A 20052-nucleotide genomic window follows, 5' to 3' on the forward strand; every position below is an offset into this window, starting at 1 on the left:
GTGTGTGTGTGTGTGTGTGTGTGTGTGTGTGTGTGTGTGTTTATGTGTATGTGTCTCTGTACTACGAGGATTAAGTAGATGTTTCCCTACCTCCAAGACTTAAGGCAAATCTGTTTAAAAAATTAAGTGTGTGTGACAACATGAATGACTGAACACATACAATACAGTTTAAATCTAGCTAGATTGTAAGCTCTTCAAAAGCTGTCTTCTACTTCTTCAGCCCCAAGGGTGAGCCTGAGGTGGTACTTCTGGTATTGTCCCTGATAATTTACATATTGAAATAAGTATTTATTTTGAATTGATTTCCTTTCAGTACTTCTTTATATTACCAGTAAAGAATTATTTTAAAAAATAGTGTGTGTGGGTAGACTATCATCTGAGACTATCATCTGTGACTGTCTTTTAAGGTTTATAAAGGAGTATTATGAAGTATTTGTTATAACAAAGAGGTGTTGGGTTTGATAGGGTTGAGAACTCCTGGTCTGTGCCCTGTACTTAGGTGCTTAGATGTTTAAAAATGATGGTATAATCAAGGATCAGAATGAGTGGTAGACATTTCAAGTGATGTGGGAAATTAGAAAAAGGAAAGATTATCAAGGATTTGGGTAGTCATGGAATGTCTGATGGAGGAGAGGATTGTTAGAGGGAATCTTGCATATTGAGGATCAGGCACTATGATAGACACTTGATGTACCTTGTCTTGAAAAAATGAATGACCAGACTTGTCAAAGAGACTGAGAAAGCGATTTCTAGGTATAGTAAATCATAAAATTAAAGTTGGAAGGGCCCCAGGAAATCATCTAGGCCAGAAATTTTTAGTGTAAGGGTGGTGTCACCCTTTGGTGTTCATGGATGGATTCCAGGGAACTCAGGAATCCCCTGAATTTGTGTATACCATTTTGCCTATCTTTCTGAGGGGAACTGGGTTCATAGTTCTCATTGGATGCTGAAAGGGGCCCATCACCTCTAGGAAGTTAAGGGCTACCGATCTAGTCAGATCCTAAGCTCAGACAGATTGTTTTGCCCAAGGTTACGCAGCCGCCAGTCAGTGACAGAGATGGGGTCTGAAACCCAGGTCTTTTCACCTGTAGTTTCTTGCTCATTTCACCACACTCAGTTGAAGAGCATGAACAAAAGCAGAGGCAGGATTAAGGATTAAGCTAACCATTTTATAGTAGTTGGTGTGGTGTAAAAACGCACAACTCTCTTGGGGTCAGTAGTCCATTTCCACAAGAGTTGCAGGAGGATGCACTTCAATTTGTCTCCTCAAAGTGAACTAATATTTTAATTTTTGTAGTTGAAATACACTGCCACTCTCCAAAATAGCTTTCACAGCTGAAGGCAAGTTCCTGGAGAGACATTATTCTCCCTGAGGCTGTTTCTGCAGTTCCTTTCCATTTGGCACTGTTTTTTCTGACCTGCAGTGGCCTCCAGTTTCCTGTCAAATCAAATCAAATCAAAACTACTTTGCCTGATTTGTCAGACCCTGTACTACTGTGGCCTGTTTAGCCAGCGAGTACTCTGTGCCCCACTCAGGTGAGTGTCCTTTTTTTTTTGGCAGTCTCTCCTCTCCCGAAGTCCTTTCATTTCTACGTCTTTATCTTTTATCATGTGGTTCCCCAGCCCAGAATGACCTCCATTCTTTCTCCTTTGTTTCCAGATCCCTGACATAAGGTCCAGCTTAAGTCTAATCTCCACAAAGCCTCCCCTAGTAACGGTGGACCATTTTGCACTTGCTCTGAACTGCTATCGCATTTATTGCTTGCAGTGCACACCGTAGCACTTGGGTATTTCCACAGGCTTTTCATCGGAAAGGGTCCAGTGGTCACTTTGGGAGTGGGATTCCAGGAAGTCCAGGGTGGGACTCTGGGCACCCCCAATCCCTGCTTCAGCCAGAGCAGTTCCACTGTAGTGTCTATATATGGGAAGTCTGCGTGAGCGTTTATTTGAAGAAATGGTTTTGCTGCCACACCTTCTCCTGCAAACAAAGTTTGAAAACACTGGACCTATCTTGTGTGCTGATGGCCTCACAAGTGTTAACTCGTAATGAGCAAGGGCCAGGACTTACACTACTTTGGACTTAATACTACCACTCCCAGGCAACTAGTGCAATTTTGAGCACAAAAGTGGACAAGTAGGAAATGATTTTATGATTGTATTGCTTCAGTTTGGGGGATAGGAGGTAGTGAATAGCATTACCAAGAAATTATTTTAAAGAAGAACTCAGAATAATATTTCTGGTTTGATCTGTGAGAAATAAACCAAAATTGGTAGAAGTTTTCTCTCTTTTGGAAACAAAACCAAATCCTATTTAAAGCTGTCCAGTTTACATATACATATTTAAGAGAAACCTCAATATTTGGCATTCACTACTCTCCCCAAGTTTAGCCAAACTTAAATACCACATGCCTGCACTCATATAGGCCCTATAAGTGTTACACGACTGACTTACAGAGTGATGTGTAGTATACCTAAAAACCTATAAAAATTAAATTTAAAATGTATGGCCAGAATGATTAAAGCTGGAAAGTGCCAGTCTTTCAGACCAGTTATTTCCGCTTCCTTGTATCAAATCAATTATAGAAACTAATAAAGACCTGAGTATTTAAATCAATGGTCTATCAACTTGCTAATACTCTTTTGTTTTGTTTTTGTTTTGTTTTGTTTTCCCTGCTCTCTGCCTGGTTCGTTGTCTTCGCCTACAGGTGTACTTTATTGTCGGCTTCCAAAGATTACTAACTCTTGTCTGTATCATTAAAATTGAACTGCCTTGACTCTTCTGCTACTCTCACTACTGCTTCCATTATTGCCTTCTTCAGCAAAATCAGGCTTTCTGAAGCCAAAGAATAACAAGAAATAAACACCATTTTAGAAGCCTTGCCACTATGAAACTTAAGCAAAATGTGCTCACCGTTATTTTGCTGCCTATCCACTTGTTAATAACAATATACAGTGCCCTTGTATTTATTCCGTGGTATTTTCTTACCAATGCCAAGAAGAAAAACGCTATGGCAAAGAGAATAAAAGCTAAGCCCACCTCAGACAAACCTGGAAGTCCGTATCGCTCTGTCACGCACTTCGACTCACTAGCTGTCATAGACATCCCTGGAGCAGACACCCTGGATAAATTATTCGATCATGCCGTATCCAAGTTTGGGAAGAAGGACAGCCTGGGGACCAGGGAAATCCTAAGTGAAGAAAATGAAATGCAGCCAAATGGAAAGGTTTTTAAGAAGGTAAAGCATTTTTGTGCTTCCTATTGTTTTTAAAGGGGAAGGTACACTTTATTATAAATCAAGTGCATTTAAAACATGCTGGCATTCCATTATAGTGCCCATAACTAATTCTCAGAAGGTGCTCACAGCATCTGTGTAATTCACTTAAGGGTATTTTTAGAGTTCTACACTTTGAATAGTATGTTAATTGCTTGTTTGAGTACATATGCTAATATTACAGAATGTCTCACTTTAACAGTTAATTCTTGGGAATTATAAATGGATGAACTATCTCGAAGTGAACCACAGAGTGAATAACTTTGGTAGTGGACTCGCTGCATTGGGACTGAAACCAAAGAGCACTATTGCCATTTTCTGTGAGACCAGGGCTGAATGGATGATTGCCGCACAGACCTGCTTTAAGTACAACTTTCCTCGTAAGTGCCTGGTGTTTTTGGAGGGGGAGAGAGTGGGCTTTGCTTACATGTGAAATTGTCCTGAGAGCCTCTTGTTTTCCAAGCAGGTGTTCAGCCAGAACCTATTGGCCTTGAGAAACTGAATTGACTGATGATTTTTGCCCAGTTTGTGGCACTTCCAGTATTTCTGGGTTTCTTTAGGTTTAAAAAGTTAGAATCCCGAAAATTTGTAAGAAAGATTTGTGACTACCAGGAAGTTTGAGGCAAGGTTGAAGGGTAATAGCAGAGACTATGAAATCAAATGAGATTATAAAATGTCTTTGCATCTGTGAGTATATCTGTCATTAAAAGTTGACTTAAATAATGTATCTAAGAAATGTTTATCATTTAACTTTTGTGTTCATTTTTTATTATGTAGTTGTGACTTTATATGCCACACTTGGCAAAGAAGCTGTAGTTCACGGGTTAAATGAATCTGAGGCTACCTATCTGATTACTAGTGTCGAACTTCTGGAGAGTAAACTTAAGGTAAGTACGAAATTTTCTTTTAATTCATGGCAGTGTTTGACAGCATAGGAGAATATTCAAGAATTGAGTTTATTGCATACCCATATTTAATAACTGGATTTTCTTTCTGCTCAACAGACGGCATTGTTAGATATTAACTGTGTTAAACGTATCATTTATGTGGATAATAAGACGATCAATAAGGCAGAATACCCTGAAGGATTTGAGATTCACAGCATGCAATCGGTAGAAGAGTTGGGATCCAAGCCAGAAAACTGTAAGTAAAGCAGTTAAAACAAATGTATTAATCTCTTCAAGGCTTGTTATTCCAGTAGGTTAGGAAAAGCAGTAATGCAAGTGAAAGCTGTAAAGTTCTCTGATTTAAAACAAGTGTTGTATAACTCAATAAGAAAACTTTGAAAGTGTTTAAAAACTCTCAAGACCATATACGATGAAGATTTTTCTCTCCCTTTCTCCTCCAAAAGGTAACCACTATTTGAAATGTTACTAAATGGCTGAGGCCTATGGCAGTTGCTGCCAAACTTCTCTTTTTTCAAAGAAACCCACTGTAACCTTCCAAACTGGACTCACGTAAGGCAAAGATCTCAGGCCTTCCATTCAGTAAACTTTTTTTTTTTAATGCTTAATGCTGCTGATTTTCATCATGTCTCAGAGGTTGCAGAGCTGTTTGCCAAAACCACACTTGGCTTATTCTACCACTGATACGGTAGTTGGTATTTCATTTGAAACAAGTTAAGTGTGTCTTATATCAAAGTGGCAGTTGGTCATCAGGACAGAGGGTTGAGCAAATGAAGTACTCCACTGAAATATTTTTCTTTCTCATGTTTAATGAGAAGATCACAATACTCTACTAGATGAGTAGTCCGAGTCTTTTATCATAGGCATAAGTATGCCTGCCCTTTGCTCTGGGGAAAGATATTATCTTTATTGTACTGGACAGTGAACATGCCTGCTCTTTGCTCTGGAGGGAGACACTTTCTCTGTCTTCCAAGGCTGTTCACTGTGCAGTCATCCTCGCAAAGACAGCCTGGAACAGTCAGTGCCTCTGCTCGCAAGATGTACAGAAACCCAAGAGACCCGTGGAGAATTATCTCTCAACACCAGGTTGACCCTGCAAGATCGCGGTAAACTTGACTGGGAAGTCCTGATTGGTAGGGATTTGTTGGCACAAAACTGTGGGGGGTATTGGTCCTCATAATTTTGTGTGAGCCAGAGCATGATAGACCACAGGTCCCACCTGGTCCACTCATCTCTACAGTTAATAAGACACACATGTTTGGGGTGATACTTTACCTGAGTAGACAGTTGTTATGATGATGACAAGAAGTGAAGTGTCACATTGTGTGCTTAGCCTGAGAAGACCCTTGACATATCTACTGCTGCCGCTTCCATCAGTCATCAGAAGAAGGATGCAGTCCCTATTTGCTTGATTTATAAACTATGACAGTAGATACCTTTAAGGAGCACTAACATCACCCCATTTAAGTATAGCTTTATCTTTGGTTATCTCAGTACTAAATCATACTGTTTAAAATGGTTATTTTAACTTGTATATATAAATGTGATTCATTTTATAAACTGATTTGTAAAAAAGTTTATTTTGTAGAGCAGTTTTAGGTTCACAGCAAAATTGAGGGGAAGGTACACACGTGCACAGCGTCCCCCATTATCAGCATCCCAGAGTAGTATGTTTGTTACAATTGATGACCTTACATTGACATCATTATCACCCCAAATCCATAGTTCACATTAGGGATCCCTCTGGGTGTTACACATCCTACGGGTTTGGACAAATGTATACTGACATGTATTATCATTATAGTATCATACAGAGTATAAACTCATTTTTTAGCATCCAACAACCTTATTAAACTTTTATTTATTTAATTGCGATCATATACCTGGGGATTCTTCGTTATTTTGGTGTATTCTAGAAAGGAAAGGAGATTACTGGGTTGGCACAATACACTGTCTTGAAAGTGGAAGCCCCAGTGTGCTGTTTAAAACTTAGCATGTTAGAATCTTAGAGTTGCTGTCGCCTTAAAGATCAAATCAAAACAACAGCAACAACAAAGGAACGCAAGGAAACTTAGGGAAGTGATGGACACGCCTGTTGCCCTGATTGTGGTGATTGTATCACAGATGTTTGTATATGGTCAGTCATCAAAGTGTACACATTAATATATTCAGTTCTTTATATTATCAATTATACCTCAATAAAGCTATTAAAAAACTATATGAACAGTTTAGATATACGTTATCTCTTGTGGGCAGCACTGTTGTCCATCCAGCCTAGGTTAGATAGATTAAGAGCTGGAAGCAAATTCATGTCACGTTAAAATTTAAAATATTGACACACACACACATATATATATATATATATACACACACAGTGTTTGTTTAGAGTGTGCATGTAGGCAGTTAATAAACGGGGAATTGAAATTTCACTCAACTTTTTGTTCAGTTAATATCGTGGAATGACAAAAAAAGTTACGTCTTGTAACAGCAGTTCTCTTTATTAATAGGCTGAAAGATACTTTCAAGGAACATTTACAGGTTCTCTAATTCTTTTTCCCTGCGTGTGACTATTCTAATTATATTTATTGAAATGTAATTTGTTGCCTGTTTCATCTAAAAATTTTAAGCTTCTATGTTACGTCTTTTTAACTGCGTTGTTCCAGTAATTCATTTTTATCGTATTTTACAAATGCACCCATCCATCAATTATTAGGGGAAAAAAGGGTCCTCACAGCAGATAGTTTGAGAAGCACAACTCTTAACAGACAGGTTAACAAGCTCCAGCCTGCATCTGTTTCTCTAAATGAAGTTGGATTGGAACACAGTCACATCCATTTGTTTAACAACTGCCTATGGTTCCTTTCACTCTATAGCAACAAAGTCGGGTAGTTTGGGCACAGACCATATGACCCTCCAAGCCTAAAATATTTACTGTCAGGTCCTTTGCAAAGAAAGCCTGCAGATTCCTGCTCAAGATGGCTGACTGTATTCTGTTGGGAAGACCTCTCTATTTCCCTCCCCCAATCATTCAATAAGCAGAGATGGCACTGGGGCTCAGGACCCTTATGATTAAACGTTCCTACCTGCAGACAGAGGGCAAGAAGAAACGAAGTTTAGAAACTGTTTAGATATTACCTTTGGTAGGAAATGAAGGGCTTGTAAACCCCTTTAAACTGTCTCTTTTTCTTAGTTTCCAAAAATTCCTGTCTGATTTTGGTTAAAAAGAGTCAAAGTATGGTATGCCCTGATAGGGGAAAAAGCACTAATTCTGGGAGATGCAAAAGAATCCCCAATCCAGACACATACTAAGTATTCTAACTACAGGAGTGAGTGAAAATCAAGTCCAGTGGTTTTCAATCAGGAGTGTGTACGAGTGTCACCTGTGGAGCCTTTGATCCATTTCAGACATATAGAATCAGAATTTTCAGAACTAGGGTCCAGAGATAGTATTTTATTTAAGTTCCACAGGTGATTCTCATGCCCACCAGTGGTTAAGAACCATAATCTCGTCCAACAGTCTCGTTTTAGAGATGAGAAAACGGAGGCTTGAGGAGCTCACACAAACTACTCTATCTCCCTGATTGTCCGAATCTTAGATATCTTTCCACAACAAGGCCCTGTAAACAGCACTGTGGAGAGGTATGAACAGACAGGGATTAGGTTAAACATCCAGAAGATGGGCCAGATTGAGTTTGAAATTCTCATTGCAGGTAACCAGAATTTGATAACCATTTTCGTGGTGATTAACAGTAGAGAGTATTTGTTTTAAATAGTTTACCATTACGCCAAAATCTGAAAGTCTTACCTTTGCTTAGCAATTTGACTTGTAAACTAGAGAAATTTTGGTGCTTTGTCATTTATTTAGCAAGCGTTCCTCCAAATAGACCAACTCCTTCGGACTTGGCTATCGTCATGTATACCAGCGGTTCTACTGGCCGACCTAAGGGAGTGATGATGCATCATAGCAATTTGATAGCTGGAATGACAGGCCAGTGTGAGAGAATTCCTGGACTGGGGTAAGAGAGAATTATTCAGCTTTCTTCTTAGAAATCAGAGCTCATGTTTGGCATTCTCTAGTCTGTATTAAAACGATAAGGTCATTGATGTTTCTCATTGTGTCTTTGTAAGAATGGCTAAAATGTTTCTCTTACTTTGTTTTAGACCAAAGGACACATATATTGGCTACCTGCCTTTGGCTCATGTACTAGAATTGACAGCAGAGATATCTTGTTTTACCTATGGTTGTAGGATTGGATATTCTTCTCCACTTACTCTCTCTGACCAGGTGACAAGCTTTTCAGTATATTGGCATGATCATACTAAGTTACAGTGTTTGGCTGAGAACAGATTACTAAAACATGATATATTTTAATTCAGCTAAAACTTTCTCGTTGGTTTCAAAAGTATGCAGCTGTAGTAAATAACCTTGAGGATTTGTTAGCATTGCTTTATTTTACATATTTTAAAATTATTTTGAGACAAATAATTACTTCCATTGTCTTCAGTATTCTGTCAGCCAAAATGTTATCAAATTAGTATTTCTGTGTGATGTTAGTTGATGTTCATAGTGGTGACTTTGAGATGTGGCTTTGCCTTTTGGCTAATCAAAGAAAGTTAAAATTATCTTCAGGCTTGTTTCAGTGCTTTATCTACCTTAGTTGAAGTTTTTTGCTTTTTGTTTTTGTTTTTGTTTGAAAATGGATGGTCTGTGCTATGTGTGATATGTTATTAATAAAAATGCTCAGTTTACCAAGATATCCCATTTTCTTTTATCCTGGATCAGAGTTTCTCCTCTAAGAAAGGCTGAAATGTGCTAGAAGAAATAATCTACATCATAAAGCACTTATGCACTCATACCTCAGACTTGTAGGTTACGTTAGTTGGAACAGATAACTCACAGAGCAGTAGAGATAATATTCCATGTGTAAATGTTTGTCTTTGCCCTAATGGTAGGGCCAGACACTATCAAACTCTTAGAGGAAAACATAGGCAGAACACTCTATGACATAAATCACAGCAAGATCCTTTTTGACCCACCTCTTAGAGAAATGGAAATAAAAACAAAAATAAACAAATGGGACCTAATGAAACTTCAAAGCTTTTGCACAGCAAAGGAAACCGTAAACAAGACGAAAAGACAACCCTCAGAATGGGAGAAAATATTTGCAGATGAAGCAACTGACAAAGGATTGATCTCCAAAATTTACAAGCAGCTCATGCGGCTCAATATCAAACAAACAACCCAATCCAAAAATGGGCAGAAGACCTAAATAGACATTATGTTTGCTCTTGTTAATACTTGAATTATAACATTTTCTGCTGAAAGTTTCTTTCCTTGATCCTATTTACTTTTTCTTTACTCTAGTCCAGCAAAATTAAAAAGGGAAGCAAAGGAGACTGTACTGTACTGAAGCCTTCACTCATGGCAGCTGTCCCGGTGAGTACAGAATGTATGTTATTCACTGCCTACACTTGGACTTGTAAAAAAGTAACACTCTTAGGTATTTTTCTACATTTTAAAATAATTTTACTTTGGGGAAATTATGGCCAAACGTGTCCCTTAAAATCTTAGCTAAGCACTGGGAAAAGATGAAATGGCAAACTTCTGAAGTGTATGCCTGTTAGGGTTTGCCAATTCTTGAAAATTAAGCGATGAAACTGACCTAGCTCAAATTACCTAGTCTGGGAATTGGTCATAATATTTTAAAGGTAGAATGCACTCTAAAGATCATTTTGTTTAATGACTTCATTCAAAAGTGAGGCAACCTAGGCCATCCTAGAGAACTGGGGCAGTGTACCCAAGGTTGCAGAGCTGATTCATGGCAGAGCTGATTCTAGAATCCAAGCCTCCTGACCCTTATGGTGGCTAAGAAAGAGTAAGGAAACTGTCATTTGAGAGAACTCCCAGAGAAAAAAGTTGAATTCTAGATATTCAAAATCCTTATGTGAAATATCGCCTTTTATAAAAATAAGATGTTACATTTTATAGCCTTATAATGATAAATTATGAGATATTTAACACAGTGTTTCTAACTTGTATAATGAAATATATTCTAGCGCTTTAGGCTTCTGAAACTCCAGTGGGAGTATCACCACTGCTTGTATCATGATCAGACTTTACATCTTATCCCAGTATCTTTCAAAGAATTGTTTTTGCACACGGAAAGCCTGCGATTACACAATGAAGTGTTCAGTTTTTTCTAAGAATTACAGATGGAAGATAATTTTTTCTTAGCTTCTAATTACGAAATTACCAAATAACGAAAGAATTAGAACAGATCAGTGTAGCCTTTGCTTTTTTATTTCCAGGTGCCATAGAATTCAGCAAGTTGACAAACTAAAAGGAGAGGCTTCTGATTAAAAGCATAATACAATGGTGATAATAGGTACCATAGTACTTAAGTATGTTCTAGACACTGTGCCAAAGTGCTTTAGATGGATCATCTCACTCAATCCCCCCTAAGACTCTGCTAGGTGGGTCCTGTTGTCCCCATTTTATACAGAAAAAAAAAACTTGCCAAAGGTCACAGAGCCCATAGGTGGTCATTAAAGCTTGAACTCTTAGTAGTCTGATCTCAGAGACTTCTTAACCACTATGGCTGTCTATTTAGGATTGCGTTTTGTTTTGGAGAGCAATGTGTTGGATTTATTACCCAGGAGTTCCTAGGAAACAGTATCAGAGAACATAATTAGGGAGCGGGAAGGGCTAAGTTCTGTGGATGAATTACCAGGAGGACTTGCTTGCCTTCTGATTTCTGGTGGGGCGTAGCCACTTGTTGGCGCTCATGAAAGTTCAGAGGGCAGGGAGAGAGGTCTGCATACTTACTGCCTTTGCCTCTCCCTGCTGGGCTGCGATTTTTGGCACTTGTTGCCAGGTGCTCATTGGACAGTCTCTTTCCTGTTGGCTCTAACCAGGTCTTTCCCATGGTTACCATCCTCTACCAGGGTCCAGTAATACTTCTCTCCTCTTATTTCTTCAGACCTAGGAATAGTAAATGGCCTCCTGTGTTGCTAGTCCATTGATGCTTCACCAAGCCTTATTGGCTCCCTTAGCTCCTCCCACTCGTCTGTAAATAGGCCTTTAAAAAATCTTATTATTGACAATTGTTTTTGATAGATTCTATCTTCTGAGTTTGTTTCTTTCCTGAGTCAGAATAAAAGATCCATTTAGTATTGTGATGGTCACATATTCACGGTGTGAGAATTCAGACTAAATCGCTGCTGATAAGCAGTGACTCCGCCGAACGTCATGCAATGTTAGGTCGAGGTAAAGGGTGACTGAATGTGCTAACAATAAACCCTGCCAACTTGCTGCAGCTGTGTTGTGTTCCTTACTCATTAAGCCCTTTCTGTGCCTGTGATTGGTGTATAGTATAGGAAGGAGCGCTGGAAGTGGTTCTCACACATCTGTCTCACTCCCATATGCTCTCTTCCACCCAACATACTTTCTTTAAAAAAATGACATACACATGATTTATTGGTAGGGTACACATGGTACAATTTATTTATTTCCTTTCGGGGTGATTTTTTAAATTGAAGTATAGTTGATGTATAATATTACATTAGTTCCGGGTGTTCTACATGATTTGACATTTGCATACCATACACTTTTCTTTTAACATCTTTATTGGAGTATAATTGCTTCGCGATGTTGTGTTAGTTTCTCCTGTATAACAAAGTGAATCAGCTATACATATACATATATCTCCACATCCCCTCCCTCTTGCATCTCCCTCCCACGCTCCCTATCCCACCCCTCTAGGTGGTCACAAAGCACCGAGCTGATCTCCTTGTGCTATGCGGCTGCTTCCCACTAGCTATCTGTTTTCCATTTGGTAGTGTATATATGTCCATGCCACTCTCTCACTTTGTCCCAGCCTACCCTTCTCCCTCCCCGTGTCCTCAAGTCCATTCTCTATGTCTGAGTCTTTATTCCTGTCCTGCCCCTAGGTTCTTCATGACCACTTTTTTGTTTATTTTTTGGATTCCATGTATATGTGTTAGCATACGGTGTTTGTTTTTCTCTTTCTGACTTGCTTCACTCCATATGGCAGACTCTAGGTCCATCCACCTCGCTACAAATAACTCAATTTCGTTTCTTTTTATGGCTGAGTAGTATTCCATTGTATATACGTACCAAATCTTCTTTATCCGTTCATCTGTCGATGGACACTTAGGTTGCTACTGTCCTGGTTACTGTAAATAGAGCTGCAATGAACACTGTGGTACATGGCTCTTTTTGAATGATGGTTTTCTCAGGGTATGTGCCCAATAGTGGGATTGCTGGGTCGTATGGTAGTTTTATTTTTAAAGGAACCTCCATACTGTTCTCCATAGTGGCTGTATCAATTTACATTCCCACCAACAGTGCAAGAGGGTTCCCTTTCTCCAGACCCTCTCTAGCATTGATTGTTTGTAGATTTTTTGATGGTGGTCATTCTGACCAATGTGAGGTGATACCTCATTGTAGTTTTGATTTGCATTTCTCTAATGGTTAGTGATGTTGAGCATCCTTTCATGTGTTTGTTGGCAATCTGTATATCTTCTCTGGAGAAATATCTACTTAGGTCCCTGCCCGTTTTTGGATTGGGTTTGTTTTTTTGATATTGAGCTGCATGAGCTGCTTATATATTTTGCAGATTAATCCTTTGTCAGTTGCTTCATCTGCAAATACTTTCTCCCATTCTTTCAGATTTTTCATCCTTCGTGTATAGGAATGCCAGAGATTTCTGTGCATTAATTTTGTATCCTGCTACTTTACCAAATTCGTTGATTAGCTCTAGTAGTTTTCTGGTAGCATGTTTAGGATTCTCTATGTAGTATAGTATCGTGTCATCTGCAAACAGTGACAGCTTTACTTCTTTTCTGATTTGGATTCCTTTTATTTCTTTTTCTTCTCTGATTACTGTGGCTAAAACTTCCAAAACTATGTTGAATAATAGTGGTGAGAGTGGACAACCTTGTCTTGTTCCTGATCATAGAGGAAATGGTTTCAGGTTTTCACCATTGAGAAGGATGTTGGCTGTGGGTTTGTGATATATGGCCTTTATTGTGTTGAGGTAAGTTCCCTCTATGCCTACTTTCTGGAGGTTTTTTTTTTATCATAAATGGGTGCTGAATTTTGTCGAAAGCTTTCTCTGCATCTATTGAGTTGATCATATGGTTTTTCTTCTTCAATTTGTTAATATGGTACATCACATCGATTGATTTGTGTATATTGAATGAAGAATCCTTGCATTCCTGGGATAAACCCCTCTTGATCAGGTGTATGATCCTTTTAACGTGCTGTTGGATTCTGTTTGCTAGTATTTTGTTGAGGAGTTTTGCGTCTATGTTCATCAGTGATATTGGCCTGTAGGTTTCTTTCTTTGTGACATCCTTGTCTGGTTTCCATACACTTTTTAAAGCAGGATAGTTATAGGATGTTGAAGTCCTTTTAGGGAACTTCTGGGATTTCTCAGTCACAGATATAAACAAAGATTTCAGTTAGCCAGCAGTGATACCTTTTGTGGAAATGTAGAAAACAACACTGTACCATGCACCACCCCCCGCAGCTTTATTGACATATAATTGACACGTAGCATTGTGTCAGCTTAAGGTGTACAGTGTGATGATTTGATATACATATATATTGTGGAAGGATTACCACAGTAATGTTAATCAACACATTTACCACCTCACATAGTTACTATTTGTGTGTTTATGATGAGAACAGTTAAGATCTATTGTTTTACCAACTTTCAGGTATATGATACAGTCTTGTTAAGTGTAGTCACCATGCTGTACATTAGATCTCTAGACTTACTCACCTGGAAGTTTGTACCCTTTGACCAACATCTCCCCATTTCCCCCACCCCCTAGACCTGGCCAACCACCAATTTACTCTCTCTTGCCTATGAATTCATCTTTTTTAGGTTTCGCATGTGAGTGAGATCATGTAGTATTTGTCTTTTTCTGTCTGACTTATTTCACTTAGCATAATGCAAGGGCTGGTTCTGCTGTCCTCATTTGCGAATGACTCTGTTCTAATATTGAAAGAGCCATCCATAGAGTTATTCATTGTAGCACAACTGAATTTACATTAATTGCTATTTTAAATATTTAAAACTAGGTATTTATAAATAGGTGTGTTTTATGCAATAACTCTTGTTAATTTGTGCTAAGTAATGCCAAGAAAACATCATTTAGTGATAGTTGGGGCTTTTATTGGTTTGTTTGGTGTTTTTTTGTTTAGTAGTATAGTCATTTTCACAATGTTGATTCTTCCAATCCAAGAATATGGTGTATCTCTCCATCTGTTTCTATCATCTTTAATTTCTTTCATCAGTGTCTTACAGTTTTCTGCATACAGGTCTTTTGTCTCCTTAGGGAGGTTTATTCCTAGGTATTTTATTCTTTTTGTTGCAGTGGTAAATGGGAGTGTTCCCTTAATTTTTCTTTCAGATTTTTCATCCTTCGTGTATAGGAATGCCAGAGATTTCTGTGCATTAATTTTGTATCCTGCTACTTTACCAAATTCGTTGATTAGCTCTAGTAGTTTTCTGGTAGCATGTTTAGGATTCTCTATGTAGTATAGTATCGTGTCATCTGCAAACAGTGACAGCTTTACTTCTTTTCTGATTTGGATTCCTTTTATTTCTTTTTCTTCTCTGATTACTGTGGCTAAAACTTCCAAAACTATGTTGAATAATAGTGGTGAGAGTGGACAACCTTGTCTTGTTCCTGATCATAGAGGAAATGGTTTCAGGTTTTCACCATTGAGAAGGATGTTGGCTGTGGGTTTGTGATATATGGCCTTTATTGTGTTGAGGTAAGTTCCCTCTATGCCTACTTTCTGGAGGTTTTTTTTTTATCATAAATGGGTGCTGAATTTTGTCGAAAGCTTTCTCTGCATCTATTGAGTTGATCATATGGTTTTTCTTCTTCAATTTGTTAATATGGTACATCACATCGATTGATTTGTGTATATTGAATGAAGAATCCTTGCATTCCTGGGATAAACCCCTCTTGATCAGGTGTATGATCCTTTTAACGTGCTGTTGGATTCTGTTTGCTAGTATTTTGTTGAGGAGTTTTGCGTCTATGTTCATCAGTGATATTGGCCTGTAGGTTTCTTTCTTTGTGACATCCTTGTCTGGTTTCCATACACTTTTTAAAGCAGGATAGTTATAGGATGTTGAAGTCCTTTTAGGGAACTTCTGGGATTTCTCAGTCACAGATATAAACAAAGATTTCAGTTAGCCAGCAGTGATACCTTTTGTGGAAATGTAGAAAACAACACTGTACCATGCACCACCCCCCGCAGCTTTATTGACATATAATTGACACGTAGCATTGTGTCAGCTTAAGGTGTACAGTGTGATGATTTGATATACATATATATTGTGGAAGGATTACCACAGTAATGTTAATCAACACATTTACCACCTCACATAGTTACTATTTGTGTGTTTATGATGAGAACAGTTAAGATCTATTGTTTTACCAACTTTCAGGTATATGATACAGTCTTGTTAAGTGTAGTCACCATGCTGTACATTAGATCTCTAGACTTACTCACCTGGAAGTTTGTACCCTTTGACCAACATCTCCCCATTTCCCCCACCCCCTAGACCTGGCCAACCACCAATTTACTCTCTCTTGCCTATGAATTCATCTTTTTTAGGTTTCGCATGTGAGTGAGATCATGTAGTATTTGTCTTTTTCTGTCTGACTTATTTCACTTAGCATAATGCAAGGGCTGGTTCTGCTGTCCTCATTTGCGAATGACTCTGTTCTAATATTGAAAGAGCCATCCATAGAGTTATTCATTGTAGCACAACTGAATTTACATTAATTGCTATTTTAAATATTTAAAACTAGGTATTTATAAATAGGTGTGTTTTATGCAATAACTCTTGTTAATTTGTGCTAAGTAATGCCAAGAAAACATCATTTAGTGATAGTTGGGGCTTTTATTGGTTTGTTTGGTGTTTTTTTGTTTTCTGTTTTGCACGTATTAGCTTGGGAGTCAGTATATCCCAAACCTAGTCCTACGTCTAATTTTCCAAGGAGCTGTGAAAAAGAATCCTATTTTTGTTGTTGTTATCTTAGCTTCTATTAAAATGGAATAGAAATGCCTAAATTATAGGGACATAAGAATTTTAAGAAACTGTAAAACTCTCTGCCAGGCTGTAAGAGTCACAAGGTAGTAGTAAGAAAAACATCAGGATTAGATTCAACATAGTTGGATGTTTTAGTGCTATTTGAGAGTAAGTGAATATATTTGAAGAAAAGAATTTTTTAAAAAATTATCTTTATGTGATAGGTGAATGAACTGTTTATTCTCCAGTCAATTTTTAAAAAATTTTAGATAAACTTAGTGTGTCGAACTGAAGAAACCCCTATACTTGTCCTTAGTGTTTTTGAAATAGTGAACAAGTTAGTGAAATTAATCCTACGATATAATAAATATTTCCATTCTACTAAAGACTTTTACCTAAGATATTGTAAATAAGGTGTTTTCGACTAAGACTGTCTCGGTGTTGGTGTAGTTCTTTTCAGTTTATTTAATATGTTGCTTGCCTTTTAGGAAATCATGGATAGAATTTATAAGAATGTTATGAGCAAAGTCCAAGAGATGAATTATATCCAGAAAACTCTGTTCAAGATAGGGTATGATTACAAATTGGAACAGATCAAAAAGGGATATGATGCACCGCTTTGCAATCTGTAAGTATATCTCATAGACTCTGTAGTTTGAGCCTTTAAATCTTTTTGTGTTTTTACATCGGGAAGATGAGTAAGTAAATGACAAGTTAATTTAGTTTGAGCATCACCACCATGATCATAACGTTGAATTTCTCTTTTATTCACTTCTAAGCCTCATTGCTTATATAGCAAGCAGAGGACCTTGAACTCTGATCTTGGCAAATTAACAAATTTTAATAATTGAGTACATATTTAAGAGCTAATTATAATATTTGGTCTCATGAAGAAAAACTAGAGTAGACTTTTGTGTCAAGACAGTTGAGTTTAAAAAATGCCATTTCTAACTCAAGAAAGTGATTTTCAAGATTTATTTGGCGTGAAGGTTTCTGATTTATTGTATTCATAAAATAGCATATTAAGTGTATGAATATAACGGTTATTTTAAATGTGGTGCTGGGGAGTTGAGATGGGGAAACATTTTTCACTGGAAAGGAAATAAGATAGATGACTAAATGTTCCAAAGGTAACTTTACATTTTTTCCTTTGACGTCATCCTTTTCTTTCATTTACTGTGTGTCAAAGTAGTTTCCTGACACCATACCTTTTTCTTTTTGCCTTTTTAAGAGTTCTTCTGGCATTTTTTTCAGTGTGTTACTAGTTGTTGCTTTGTTCACCTCTCATTATCACAACGGTCCTGAAATATAGGTGTTCAACCAAAGTTGAGAAATCTTTTCCAGAGCCTATAAATTAGTGTGTCACCAAGAATAATCTGTGCATATATTAAAATCATTTATCACCCCTTTTATCAAGGATACTATTTAAAAAGGTGAAGGCTCTGCTAGGAGGGAATGTCCGTATGATGCTGTCTGGTGGAGCACCCCTGTCTCCGCAGACACAACGATTCATGAATGTCTGCTTCTGTTGCCCGGTTGGTCAGGGTTATGGACTGACAGAATCGTGTGGTGCTGGCACAGTTACTGAAGGTAAGCATTTTTAATGGGGCAAATAATTATGTTAATTTCTACTGGTAAGGCCAGTTTGCATTGCCTTTGGGAACCATGGTGACTTTATACCTCTTAAGTAATAATCAGATTCAATGAAAATCTACATATTTTAGTTTTAGAAACTTGTAGTTGAGTCATGTGTACCCTTTATTTTTAAGCCTCGTAAATACTTATGACACATTGTCAGTCCTGAAAGTTCTGTCACCCTGGTCTTGTAATCTTCTTTCTCTAAATGATCACTTCCTCGGAGAACTGCACTCTTGGAATAAGGTATCACTTTTGTGTTCCCTCTCGAATCTATATTCCTGCCCTGACTTCTTGTTTGCTTTCTGTTGTTTTCAACAGCCTATAGCAGGGTTTCTCAACTTCAGCACTGCTGAAATTTTGAACCAGATAATTCTTTATTGTTGGGAGCTCTCCTGCACATTGTAGGATGTTTAGCCCCTAGATAGCTGCCAGATAATATGACAGTGAATTATATCTTTAGATGTTACCAAATATCCCTTAAGGGGCAAATCACCCTAGGTTGTGAAACAATGCGGTATAGTAATCATTTTACTATCTCACTTTCACTTTAAACTTATGTCCAAAGTCAATGCCATTCTCCAAAACCATCTTTCCATTGCCAAATTGTTTTGACAGTGTTATTACCATCCTTAAAATCATTCAGGGCATTAGCTTTGAAGTCATCTGATTGTTTATTTTTAATATCTTTAACTTTCACCAGATCTTCCCACTTTTTCATGGGATTGCTCCCTCCACTGCCTGCCACCTTTGGCATCTAACCTTTTATTACTTCACACTGCCCTGTGGTAACAGCCTTTCAGCTGCTGTGTCTGCCTCTATTACATTGCTTCTGATTCATCCTCTGTTCTTCTGTTAGACACATCCACCTCAAACACTACTTCATACCTGGTGAACGTAGCTTTCAAGACGTCTCTCACCTGGCACCATTGTACCTCTTCATCATTATGTGCCACCTGTGTACACACCAGGATTCTTGTTTCCAAATAAGCCAATCTTCTTACTCTCTCTTGTATTTTCTGTTCCCTTCTCTTTTACATTTTTTTTTTTTTTTTTTTTTTTTTTTTTTTTTTACTGCATCGGCAGGCGGACTCCCAACCACTGCGCCACCAGGGAAGCCCTGTTCCCTTCTCTTGCAATGCCCTTTTTGCTATCTGGTCGCAGCCATCTTCTCATGTGCAACTCTTCAGTTAAGTGTTTCCCAGACATTTCATCTTACATTGATCTTTCTAGTCTCCAAGGTGCTATTGTTCTCACCATCAGTACCATGCAGTTTAGTATTTAAAAGTGCTCTAATTATTTCACGTGCTTTTCTCTCCAGGTAGTTTGTTCGTAAGCTCATTGAGGGCAGGGTCTCCTTACCTTTAATGTGTTTTCCTCACAATGTTTAATATAACGCTAGGTACATAATAGGTTGTCCATAAATACTTGATTACTGCGAGCAATAATCACAAACTACAAAAGGATAATATCATCATCATCATCACGTTGGATGATAGCCGCTGACATTTATTGAACACTTTGTTTTTTGCCAAGAAGTGTTAAGCACGTCTACGAATCATCTCATTTAACCCTCACAGCATATCCCTATATGAAATGGGTTCTGTTATTATCCCCTTTTATATAGATGAGGAAATGGAGGTTTAGAGAAGTTAAGTAACTTGTCCAATTTATACATCCAATCAGTGAGTTGTAGAGGAGGACTTCCAATCAAAATCTGTCTTACCAGAATCCTACGTAGATAATGGTGGAGCCAGCTCTCCTCCCTTAACAGATTTTTATACTTAATTATCTGAAATGTAGCCATGAGAAGCCAAAATGGTGTACCAACATTGAAATCAATTACACTGTTAAAATGAAGCTGAAGGGACTTCCCTGGCGGTCCAGTGGGTAAGACTCCATGCTTCCACTGCAGGGGGCACGGGTTCGATCCCTGGTCGGGGAACTAAGATCCCACACATTGTGCGGTGTGGCCAAAAATAAATAAATTTTGAAAAATGAAGCTGAATTATTGAAAAATGGTCACGCTTTGCATTCCTCTCGCTATGGCCTCTTCTTTTGTCATCTTTCAGAATCTGGCTCCAACTTTAATATTCCTGTAATCACATTAGTGGGAGTCTGAAATGTGTTTCACTAATTAATATCTTTGTTGCTCTT

The 20052-nt window shown here is 38.0% G+C and overlaps 1 protein-coding gene across 1 annotated transcript in view; it reads left to right on the forward strand.

Annotated features, from left to right (window-relative positions):
• ACSL4 (acyl-CoA synthetase long chain family member 4) overlaps nucleotides 1-20052 on the forward strand; it is a 70907-nt gene that overhangs the window by 34595 nt on the left and 16260 nt on the right. The window contains exons 3-12 of the mRNA XM_024748589.1: nucleotides 1425-1536; nucleotides 2706-3236; nucleotides 3475-3652; nucleotides 4050-4159; nucleotides 4277-4415; nucleotides 8043-8193; nucleotides 8339-8462; nucleotides 9543-9614; nucleotides 16749-16888; nucleotides 17678-17861. Coding sequence (XP_024604357.1) covers nucleotides 2886-3236; nucleotides 3475-3652; nucleotides 4050-4159; nucleotides 4277-4415; nucleotides 8043-8193; nucleotides 8339-8462; nucleotides 9543-9614; nucleotides 16749-16888; nucleotides 17678-17861 — 1449 coding nt within the window. The 5' untranslated portion in view covers nucleotides 1425-1536; nucleotides 2706-2885. The remainder of the gene's footprint in view (nucleotides 1-1424; nucleotides 1537-2705; nucleotides 3237-3474; nucleotides 3653-4049; nucleotides 4160-4276; nucleotides 4416-8042; nucleotides 8194-8338; nucleotides 8463-9542; nucleotides 9615-16748; nucleotides 16889-17677; nucleotides 17862-20052) is intronic.

This window comes from Neophocaena asiaeorientalis, unplaced genomic scaffold (assembly GCF_003031525.2).
Source record: "Neophocaena asiaeorientalis asiaeorientalis breed wild unplaced genomic scaffold, Neophocaena_asiaeorientalis_V1.1 scaffold41, whole genome shotgun sequence".
NCBI lineage: Eukaryota > Metazoa > Chordata > Mammalia > Artiodactyla > Phocoenidae > Neophocaena > Neophocaena asiaeorientalis.